Source organism: Perca fluviatilis, chromosome 2, assembly GCF_010015445.1.
Source record: "Perca fluviatilis chromosome 2, GENO_Pfluv_1.0, whole genome shotgun sequence".
Taxonomy (NCBI): domain Eukaryota; kingdom Metazoa; phylum Chordata; class Actinopteri; order Perciformes; family Percidae; genus Perca; species Perca fluviatilis.
Window position 1 is genome coordinate 8,604,432 of NC_053113.1, and position 12,575 is coordinate 8,617,006.

Genomic DNA, 12,575 nt, shown 5'->3' on the forward strand with positions numbered 1-12,575 from the left:
AATAATCAGGACTTTTAGCGTGTATAGAGCCAGCATATCTCCACCAGACTCCATGTAAATAATCAGGACTTTTAGTGTGTATAGAGCCAGCATATCTCCACCAGACTCCATGTAAATAATCAGGACTTGTTTGCGTGTATAGAGCCAGCATATCTCCACCAGACTCCATGTAAATAATCAGGACTTTTAGCGTGTATAGAGCCAGCATATCTCCACCAGACTCCATGTAAATAATCAGGACTTTTAGTGTGTATAGAGCCAGCATATCTCCACCAGACTCCATGTAAATAATCAGGACTTTTAGCGTGTATAGAGCCAGCATATCTCCACCAGACTCCATGTAAATAATCAGGACTTTTAGTGTGTATAGAGCCAGCATATCTCCACCAGACTCCATGTAAATAATCAGGACTTTTAGCGTGTATAGAGGTAAAATGATAAAAGTCCTGATTATTTACATGTCTCTGGTGGGTTTGGCGATGGAGATTTTGGGGCTGTTTCATGTTAAACTAAACTGATGTAATGGGCCAGTTTAACCAGTTGAAGATGTTTCAGGTGTTCCTGGGTCTTCTTGATGCGGGAGACAAGCGTCTGGCCACCAACCGTTCAGTGCAGGAAATCGTCCTCCATCCAAACTTCCAGCCCAACAACTACAACAACGACATCGCCCTGCTGAGGCTGGACCAGCCGCTCGACTTCACCGAGCTCATCCGACCTGTCTGTCTGCCTCCACCGCACATCCCGGTAATACTACGGCATGCTATACCACCAACAACGTCATAGTATAGTATGTACTGTGACATTTCGATATACTATAATATGACTTTTATGACTTTTCGACATATTATACTATGACTTTTTTGGAAATACTATATTATGACTTTTTATTACATTTTTTGACATATTATACTATGACTTTTTATTACTTTTTTCGACATACTATACTATGAATATCATTTTCTGTCCTCAGTTATATTGAAGAATAAGTACAATGTCAAACCAATGCCATCCAATCCTCACATATATCTCACAGTGATAAATACCTTCTGATCTGTCTGAAGGTTGTGGGTTCAGACCCTTTAAAGAGCAATTCATTTTAAGGTCAAAAAATCAAAATAAAGAAGTCAAATATATATGTATATATAAAAAGTCAAAATATAGTCTGTCAAAAATATCATAGTGTACTATTTCATAAAAACGTCAAGCCAAAGACTTCCGAGCATCTCATATAGCTCAATGTGACAAATACCTGATGATCTGTCTGAAGATTAAAGGTTGTGGGTTCAAACTCTGTGAGGAGCGTTGTATTTTAAGGTCTAAAACCCAAAATGAAGAAGTGAAATATGCTACGAAACAGTGATGGTCAAAGGTGTCCGTATAATATTATATGGTTAAAGACCCCAATGGTCTTATATTCCTAGTTCCTGAAAACACTATAAATTATGACTTTTTTTGGAAACCCCTATTTGAAATGGGATAACAAAAGCATAAAAATAGCATTTTAACATATAAAAACTATGTAAAAAAACAGAAAAAAAACACAAACAAATATTTTTTTAAAATGCCGATCAAATGTGCATATTCCCCAATTGAAGTTAATAAATTCGAAAGTTAAAGTTCGCCTATTGAAGTTCGTAAATTCACATGTTGACGCTCCACTATACTATGACTTCTTTATGACTTTTTCGACATACTATACTGTGACATTAAATCCACTTTTCCCAGATGGGATTTAGCTCTAGTGGTAGAGCGCTTGCTTCTTTATGACTTTTTTCAACATACTATATGATGACTTTTTTGGACATACTATACTATGACTTCTTTATGACTTTTTCGACATACTATACTATGACTTTTTCTTACTTCAAATCCATAGTACCCAGAGGGGAAATAGCTCAAATGGTAGAGTGCTTGCTTAGCATGCGAGAGGTAGTGGGGTCAATGCCCACATTCTTCATCTTCTCTTGATTTAGGCTTCTGTTTGTTTCTTGTTGCTTTACAACCGAAACTTTAAATTACGACTTTTTATGACTTTTTTCTACATACTATGACTTTTTTATAACTTTTTCACCATACTATACTATGACTTTAAATCCACTTTTCCCAGATGGGAATTAGCTCTAGTGGAAGAGCGCTTGCTTGGCATGGCAACAATTATGACTTCTTTATGACTTTTTTCAACATACTATATGATGACTTTTTTGGACATACTATACTATGACTTCTTTATGACTTTTTCGACATACTATATGATGACTTTTTTGGACATACTATACTATGACTTCTTTATGACTTTTTCGACATACTATATTATGACTTTTTCTTACTTTTTATGAATTTTATGACTTTTTTCGACATAAAATACAATATATTTTTTATGACTTTTATTTTGTATTTGCCAGAGGGGAATTAGCTCAAATGGTAGAGCGCTTGCTTAGCGTTTGAGAGGTAGTGGGGTCGATACCCACATTCTTCAGAGGACTTTAACATCTTCTCTTGATTTAGACTTCTGTTTGTTTCTTGTTGCTTTACAACCGAAACTTTAAATTACGACTTTATATGACTTTTTTCGACATACTATGACTTTTTTATAACTTTTTCACCATGCTATACTATGACTTTTTTATAACTTTTTCACCATACTCTACTATGACTTTAAATCCACTTTTCCCAGATGGGAATTAGCTCTAGTGGTAGAGCGCTTGCTTAGCATGGAAACAATTATGACTTTTTTATGACTTTTTTTGGACATACTATATGATGACTTTTTTACTTTAAATCTACAGTACACAGAGGGGAATTAGCTCAAATGGTAGCGAGCTTGCTTAGCATGTGAGAGGTAGTGGGATAGATGCCCACATTCTCCAGAGGACTTTAACATCTTCTCTTGATTTTGACTTGTGTTTGTTTCTTGATGCTTTACAACCGAAACTTCAAATTATGACTTTTTTCGACATACTATGACTTTTTTATAACTTTTTCACCATAGTATACTATGACTTTAAATCCGCTTTTCCCAGATGGGAATTAGCTCTAGTGGAAGAGCGCTTGCTTAGCATGGCAACAATTATGACTTCTTTATGACTTTTTTCAACATACTATATGATGACTTTTTTGGACATACTATACTATGACTCTTCTTTATGACTTTTTCGACATACTATACTATGACTTTTTCTTACTTTTTATGAATTTTATGACTTTTTTCGACAAAAAATACATGACCTTTTTGTGACTTTTTTCGACATACTATACTGACTTTTTTATAACTTTTTCACCATGCTATACTATGACTTTAAATCCACTTTTCCCAGATGGGAATTAGCTCAAATGGTAGAGTGCTTGCATAGCATGGAAACAATTATGACTTTTTTTATGACTTTTTTTGGACATAATATATGATGACGTTTTTGTACTTTAAATCTACTGTAAACAGAGGGGAGTTAGCTCAAATGGTAGAGCTTGCTTCGCATGCGAGAGGTATTGGGATCGATGCTCACATTCACCAGAGGACTTTAACATTTTCTCTTGATTTGTGTTTGTTTCTTGTTGCTTTTCAACCGATACTTAAAATTATGACTTTATTATGAGTTTTTTAAACAAAATACACAATATATTTTTTATGACTTTTATTTTGTATTTTTTGTGACTTTTTTCGACATACTATACTATGACTTTTTTATAACTTTTTCACCATGCTATACTATGACTTTAAATCCACTTTTCCCATATGGGAATCAGCTCTAGTGGTAAAGCGCTTGCTTAGCATGGAAACAATTATGACTTTTTTATGACTTTTTTCAACATACTATATGATGACATTTTTGGACATACTATACTATGACTTCTTTATGACTTTTTCGACACACTATACTATGACATTTTTAAAACTTTTTCACCATGCTATACTATGACTTTAAATCCACTTTTCCCAGATGGGAATTATTTCTAGTGGTAAAGCGCTTGCTTAGCATGGCAACAATTATGACTTTTTTATGACTTTTTTCAACATATTATATGATGACTTTTTTGGACATACTATACTACTTTTTTGAGTTTTTTCGACATGCTATACTATGACTTTTTATGAGTTTTTTCGACATACTATGACATTTTTAAAACTTTTTCACCATACTATACTATGACTTTAAATCCGCTTTTCCCAGATGGGAATTAGCTCTAGTGGAAGAGCGCTTGCTTAGCATGGCAACAATTATGACTTCTTTATGACTTTTTTCAACATACTATATGATGACTTTTTGGACATACTATACTATGACTTCTTTATGACTTTTTCGAACATACTATACTATGACTTTTTCTTACTTTTTATGAATTTTATGATTTTTTCGACAAAAAAAACATGACCTTTTTGTGACTTTTTTTCACATACTATACTATGACTTTTATAACTTTTCCATGTATACTATGACTTTAAATCCACTTTTCCCAATGGGAATTAGCTCAAATGGTAGAGCTTCATAGCATGGAAACAATTATGACTTTTTATGACTTTTTTGGACATAATATATGATACGGTTTTGTTTAAATCTACAGTAAACGAGGGGGAGTTCGCAAATGGTAGAGCTTGCCAATGCAGAGGTAGTGGGATCGATGCTCACATTCTCCAGAGGACTTTAACATCTTCTCTTGATTTAGACTTGTGTTTGTTTCTTGTTGCTTTTCAACCGATACTTAAAATTATGAATTTATTATGAGTTTTTTCGACATACTATACATGACCTTTTTGTGACTTTTTTCAACAAAATACACAATATATTTTTTATGACTTTTATTTTGTATTTGCCAGAGAGGAATTAGATCAAATGGTAGAGTGCTTGCTTAGCGTTTGAGAAGTAGTGGGATCAATGCCCACATTCTCCAGAGGACTTTAACATCTTCTCTTGATTTAGACTTGTGTTTGTTTCTTGTTGCTTTACAACCGAAACTTCAAATTACGACTTTTTATGACTTTTTTCGACATACTATGACTTTTTTATGACTTTTTCACCATAGTATACTATGACTTTAAATCCACTTTTCCCAGATGGGAATTAGCTCTAGTGGAAGAGCGCTTGCTTAGCATGGCAACAATTATGACTTCTTTATGACTTTTTTCAACATACTATATGATGACTTTTTTGGACATACTATACTATGACTTCTTTATGACTTTTTCGACATACTATACTATGACATTTTCTTACTTTTTATGAATTTTATGACTTTTTTCGACAAAGAATACATGACCTTTTTGTGACTTTTTTCGACATACTATACTGACTTTTTTATAACTTTTTCACCATGCTATACTATGACTTTAAATCCACTTTTCCCAGATGGGAATTAGCTCAAATGGTAGAGTGCTTGCTTAGCATGAGAGAGGTAGTGGGATCAATGCCCACATTCTCCAGAGGACTTTAACATCTTCTCTTGATTTTGACTTGTGTTTGTTTCTTGTTGCTTTACAACCAAAACTTCAAATTATGACTTTTTATGAGTTTTTTCGACATACTATGACTTTTTTATGACTTTTTCACCATAGTATACTATGACTTTAAATCCGCTTTTCCCAGATGGGAATTAGCTCTAGTGGAAGAGTGCTTGCTTAGCAAGGCAACAATTATGACTTCTTTATGACTTTTTTCAACATACTATATGATGACTTTTTTGGACATACTATACTATGACTTCTTTATGACTTTTTCGACATACTATACTATGACTTTTTCTTACTTCCAATCCATAGTACCCAGAGGGGAATTAGCTCTAGTGGAAGAGCGCTTGCTTAGCAAGGCAACAATTATGACTTTTTTATGACTTTTTTTGGACATAATATATGATGACATTTTTGTACTTTAAATCTACTGTAAACAGAGGGGAGTTAGCTCAAATGGTAGAGCGCTTGCTTCGCATGCGAGAGGTATTGGGATCGATCCCCACATTCACCAGAGGACTTTAACATTTTCTCTTGATTTGTGTTTGTTTCTTGTTGCTTTTCAACCGATACTTAAAATTATGACTTTATTATGAGTTTTTTAAACAAAATACACAATATATTTTTTATGACTTTTATTTTGTATTTGCCAGAGGGGAATTAGCTCAAATGGTAGAGCGCTTGCTTAGCGTTTGAGAGGTAGTGGGATAGATGCCCACATTCACCAGAGGTCTTTAACATCTTCTCTTGATTTAGACTTGTGTTTGTTTCTTGTTGCTTTACAACCGAAACTTCAAATTACGACTTTTTATGACATTTTTCAACATACTATGACTTTTTTATAACTTTTTCACCATGCTATACTATGACTTTAAATCCACTTTTCCCAGATGGGAATTAGCTCTAGTGGAAGAGCGCTTCCTTAGCATGGCAACAATTATGACTTCTTTATGACTTTTTTCAACACACTATATGATGACTTTTTTGGACATACTATACTATGACTTCTTTATGACTTTTTCGACATACTATACTATGACTTTTTCTTACTTTTTATGAATTTTATGACTTTTTTCGACAAAAAATACATGACCTTTTTGTGACTTTTTTCGACATACTATACTGACTTTTTTATAACTTTTTCACCATGCTATACTATGACTTTAAATCCACTTTTCCCAGATGGGAATTAGCTCAAATGGTAGAGTGCTTGCTTAGCATGAGAAAGGTAGTGGGATCAATGCCCATGTTCTCCAGAGGACTTTAACATCTTCTCTTGATTTTGACTTGTGTTTGTTTCTTGTTTGTTTACAACCAAAATTTCAAATTATGACTTTTTATGAGGTTTTTCGACATACTATATGATGACTTTTTTGGACATACTATACTATGACTTCTTTATGACTTTTTCGACGTACTATACTATGACTTTTTCTTACTTTTTATGAATTTTATGACTTTTTTCGACAAAAAATACATGACCATTTTGTGACTTTTTTCGACATACTATACTATGACTTTTTTATAACTTTTTCACCATGCTATACTATGACTTTAAATCCACTTTTCCCAGATGGGGAATTAGCTCTAATAATTGGTAGCGCTTGCATAGCATGGAAACAATTATAACTTTTTATGACTCTTTTGGACATAATATATGATGACGTTTTTGTACTTTAAATCTACAGTAAACAGAGGGGAATTAGCTCAAATGTAGAAGCTTTGCGCATGCAGAGGTATTTGGATCGATGCCCACATTCTCCAGAGGACTTTAATATTTTCTCTTGATTTTGTGTTTGTTTCTTGTTGCTTTTCAACCGATACTTAAAATTATGAATTTATTATGAGTTTTTTCGACATACTATACATGACCTTTTGTACTTTTTTCAACAAAATACACAATATATTTTTATGACTTTTATTTTGTATTTGCCAGAGAAGAATTAGATCAAATGGTAAAAGCTTGCTTAGCGTTCGAGAGGTAGTGGATATAAATGCCCACATTCTCCAGAGGACTTTAACATCTTCTCTTGATTTAGACTTGTGTTTGTTTCTTGTTGCTTTACAAACCAAAAAAACTTCACGACTTTTATGACTTTTTTCGACATACTATGACTTTTTATGACTTTTTCACCATAGCCATACTATGACATTAAAATGCCTTTTCCCAGATGGGAATTAGCTCTAGTGGTAAAGCACGCCTTGCGCATGGCAACAATTATGACTTCTTTATGACTTTTTTTCAACATACTATATGATGACTTTTTGGACATACTATACTATGACTTCTTTATGACTTTTTCGACATATATACTATGACATTTTCTTACTTTTTATGAATTTTATGACTTTTTTCGACAAAGAATACATGACCTTTTGTGACTTTTTTCGACATACTATACTGACTTTTTTCTAACTTTTTCACCATGCTATACTATGACTTTAAATCCACTTTTCCCAGATAGGAATTAGCTCAAATGGTAGTGACTTGCATGTGAGAGGTAGTGGGATAGATGCCCACATTCTCCAGAGGACTTCAACATCTTCTCTTGATTTTGACTTGTGTTTGTTTCTTGTTGCTTTACAACCAAAACTTCAAATTATGACTTTTTATTAGTTTTTTCGACATACTATGACTTTTCTTTATAACCTTTTCACCATGCTATACTATGACTTTAAACTGCTTTTCCCAGATGGGAATCTAGCTCTAATGGAAGAGTGCTTGCTTAGCATGGCAACAATTATGACTTCTTTATGACTTTTTTCAACATACTATATGATGACTTTTTTGGACATACTATACTATGACTTCTTTATGACTTTTTCGACATACTATACTATGACTTTTTCTTACTTCCAATCCAGTAATATCTAGAGGGGAGTAAGCTCTAGTGGTAGAGCCCGCTTAGTATGGAAACAATTATGACTTTTTATGACTTTTTTGGACATAATATATGATGACATTTTGTATTTTTTTAAATCTACATACAAAAGGGGGAGTTAGCGCTCAAATGGTAACCGCTTGTGCATCGCGAGATAATGGGATCGATCCCCACATTCGCGAGAGGACTTTAACATTTTCTCTTGATTTGTGTTTGTTTCTTGTTGCTTTTCAACCGATACTTAAAATTATGAACTTTATTATGAGTTTTTTTAAACAAAATACACAATATATTTTTATGACTTTTATTTTGTATTTGCCAGAGGAGGGGTATCAGCTCAAATGATAGAGCGTCGCTTAGCGTTCGGAGGTAGTGGGATAGATGCCCACATTCTCCAGAGGATTTTAACATCTTCTCTCGATTTAAACTTGTGTTTGTTTCTTCTTGCTTTACAAAACTTCAAATTCCGACTTTTTATGACATTTTTCAACATACTATTACTTTTTTATAACTTTTTCACCATACTATACTATGACTTTAAATCCACTTTTCCCAGATGGGAATTAGCTCTAGTAGGAGAGCGGCTTAGCATGGCAACAATTATGACTTCTTTATGACTTTTTTCAACATACTATATGATGACTTTTTGGACATACTATACTATGACTTCTTTATGACTTTTTCCAACATACTATACTATGACTTTTTCTACTTTTTATGAATTTTATGACTTTTTAGACAAAAATATACATGACCTTTTGTGACTTTTTTCGACATACTATACTATGACTTTTTTATAACTTTTTCACCATACTATACTATGACTTTAAATCCACTTTTCCCATATGGGAATCAGCTCTAGTGGTAGAGCTTGCTTGCTTCGTAAACAATTATGACTTTTTATTATTTTTTATATAATAATTTAATAAGACATTTTTGGACATACTATACTATGACTTCTTTATGACTTTTTCGACATATATACTATGACATTTTCTTACTTTTTATGAATTTTATGACTTTTTTCGACAAAGAATACATGACCTTTTTGTGACTTTTTTCGACATACTATACTGACTTTTTTCTAACTTTTTCACCATGCTATACTATGACTTTAAATCCACTTTTCCCAGATAGGAATTAGCTCAAATGGTAGCGAGCTTGCTTAGCATGTGAGAGGTAGTGGGATCAATGCCCACATTCTCCAGAGGACTTCAACATCTTCTCTTGATTTTGACTTGTGTTTGTTTCTTGTTGCTTTACAACCAAAACTTCAAATTATGACTTTTTATTAGTTTTTTCGACATACTATGACTTTTTCATAACCTTTTCACCATGCTATACTATGACTTTAAATCCGCTTTTCCCAGATGGGAATTAGCTCTAGTGGAAGAGTGCTTGCTTAGCATGGCAACAATTATGACTTCTTTATGACTTTTTTCAACATACTATATGATGACTTTTTTGGACATACTATACTATGACTTCTTTATGACTTTTTCGACATACTATACTATGACTTTTTCTTACTTCCAATCCATAGTACCCAGAGGGGAATTAGCTCTAGTGGTAGAGCGCTTGCTTAGCATGGAAACAATTATGACTTTTTTATGACTTTTTTTGGACATAATATATGATGACATTTTTGTACTTTAAATCTACTGTAAACAGAGGGGAGTTATCTCAAATGGTAGAGCGCTTGCTTCGCATGCGAGAGATAGTGGGATCGATCCCCACATTCGCCAGAGGACTTTAACATTTTCTCTTGATTTGTGTTTGTTTCTTGTTGCTTTTCAACCGATACTTAAAATTATGACTTTATTATGAGTTTTTTAAACAAAATACACAATATATTTTTTATGACTTTTATTTTGTATTTGCCAGAGGGGAATTAGCTCAAATGGTAGAGCGCTTGCTTAGCGTTTGAGAGGTAGTGGGATAGATGCCCACATTCTCCAGAGGATTTTAACATCTTCTCTTGATTTAGACTTGTGTTTGTTTCTTGTTGCTTTACAACCGAAACTTCAAATTACGACTTTTTATGACATTTTTCAACATACTATTACTTTTTTATAACTTTTTCACCATGCTATACTATGACTTTAAATCCACTTTTCCCAGATGGGAATTAGCTCTAGTGGTAGAGCGCTTGCTTAGCATGGCAACAATTATGACTTCTTTATGACTTTTTTCAACATACTATATGATGACTTTTTTGGACATACTATACTATGACTTCTTTATGACTTTTTCAACATACTATACTATGACTTTTTCTTACTTTTTATGAATTTTATGACTTTTTTCGACAAAAAATACATGACCTTTTTGTGACTTTTTTCGACATACTATACTATGACTTTTTTATAACTTTTTCACCATACTATACTATGACTTTAAATCCACTTTTCCCATATGGGAATCAGCTCTAGTGGTAGAGCGCTTGCTTAGCATGGAAACAATTATGACTTTTTTATGACTTTTTTCAACATACTATATGATGACATTTTTGGACATACTATACTATGACTTCTTTATGACTTTTTCGACATACTATACTATGACATTTTTAAAACTTTTTCACCATGCTATACTATGACTTTAAATCCACTTTTCCCAGATGGGAATTATTTCTAGTGGTAGAGCGCTTGCTTAGCATGGCAACAATTATGACTTCTTTATGACTTTTTTTGGACATACTATATGATGACTTTTTTTTACTTTAAATCTACAGTACCCAGAGGGGAATTATCTCAAATGGTAGAGCGCTCGCTTAGCATGTGAGAGGTAGTGGGATCGATGCCCACATTCTCCAGAGGACTTTAACATCTTCTCTTGATTTTGACTTGTGTTTGTTTCTTGATGCTTTACAACCAAAACTTCAAATTATGACTTTTTATGAGTTTTTTCAACATGCTATACTATGACTTTTTATGACTTTTTTCGACATACTATGACTTTTTTATAACTTTTTCACCATACTATACTATGACTTTAAATCCACTTTTCCCAGATGGGAATTAGCTCTAGTGGTAGAGCGCTTGCTTAGCATGGAAACAATTATGACTTTTTATGACTTTTTGTGGACATACTATATGATGACTTTTTTGTAATTTAAATCTACAGTACACAGAGGGAAATTAGCTCAAATGGTAGAGCGCTTGCTTCGCATGTGAGAGGTAATGGGATCGATGCCCACATTCTCCAGAGGACTTTAACATTTTCCCTTGATTTGTGTTTGTTTCTTGTTGCTTTTCAACCGATACTTAAAATTATGACTTTATTATGAGTTTTTTAAACATAATACACAATATATTTTTTATGACTTTTATTTTGTATTTGCCAGAGGGGAATTAGCTCAAATGGTAGAGCGCTTGCTTAGCGTTTGAGAGGTAGTGGGATAGATGCCCACATTCACCAGAGGTCTTTAACATCTTCTCTTGATTTAGACTTCTGTTTGTTTCTTGTTGCTTTACAACCGAAACTTCAAATTATGACGTTTTTATAACTTTTGTCAGGATGCAATACTTTGACATTTTAATGAATTTTTCGACATGAGTCATTTGATTCACACATTTCATTTGACATACTATACTATGACATTTTTATGACTTTTTTCGACAATACGAACATTCTCCCACATTCTCCAGAAGACTTTAACATCTGCTCTTGATTTTGACTTGTGTTTGTTTCTCGTTGCTTTACAACCGAAACTTCAAATCATGACTTTTTATGACTTCTTTCGACATACTATGACTTTTTTATAACTTTTTCACCATGCTATACTATGACTTTAAATCCACTTTTCCCAGATGGCAATTAGCTCTAGTGGTAGAGCGCTTGCTTAGCATGGAAACAATTATGTCTTTTTTATGACTTTTTTCAACATACTATATGATGACATTTTTGGACATACTATACTATGACTTCTTTATGCCTTTTTTCGACATACTATACTATGACTTTTTTATAACTTTTTCACCATGCTATACTATGACTTTAAATCCACTTTTCCCAGATGGGAATTAGTTCTAGTGGTAGAGCGCTTGCTTAGCATGGAAACAATTATGACTTTTTTATGACTTTTTTTGGACATACTATATGATGACTTTTTTGTACTTTAAATCTACAGTACACAGAGGGGAATTAGCTCAAATGGTAGAGCACTTGCTTCGCATGCGAGAGGTAGTGGGATCGATGCCCACATTCACCAGAGGACTTTAACATTTTCTCTTGATTTGTGTTTGTTTCTTGTT

General features: G+C 33.2%; 1 protein-coding gene and 1 pseudogene across 1 annotated transcript in view; both read left to right on the plus strand.

The window, feature by feature from the left end:
- LOC120543706 overlaps positions 1-12,575 on the plus strand; it is a 301,907-nt pseudogene that overhangs the window by 117,193 nt on the left and 172,139 nt on the right.
- Positions 1-12,575, plus strand: part of LOC120543817 (mannan-binding lectin serine protease 1-like) — a 39,630-nt gene that overhangs the window by 22,953 nt on the left and 4,102 nt on the right. Inside the window, exon 7 of the mRNA XM_039777085.1 lies at positions 556-744. Within this exon, the coding sequence (XP_039633019.1) occupies positions 556-744 (189 nt within the window). The remainder of the gene's footprint in view (positions 1-555; positions 745-12,575) is intronic.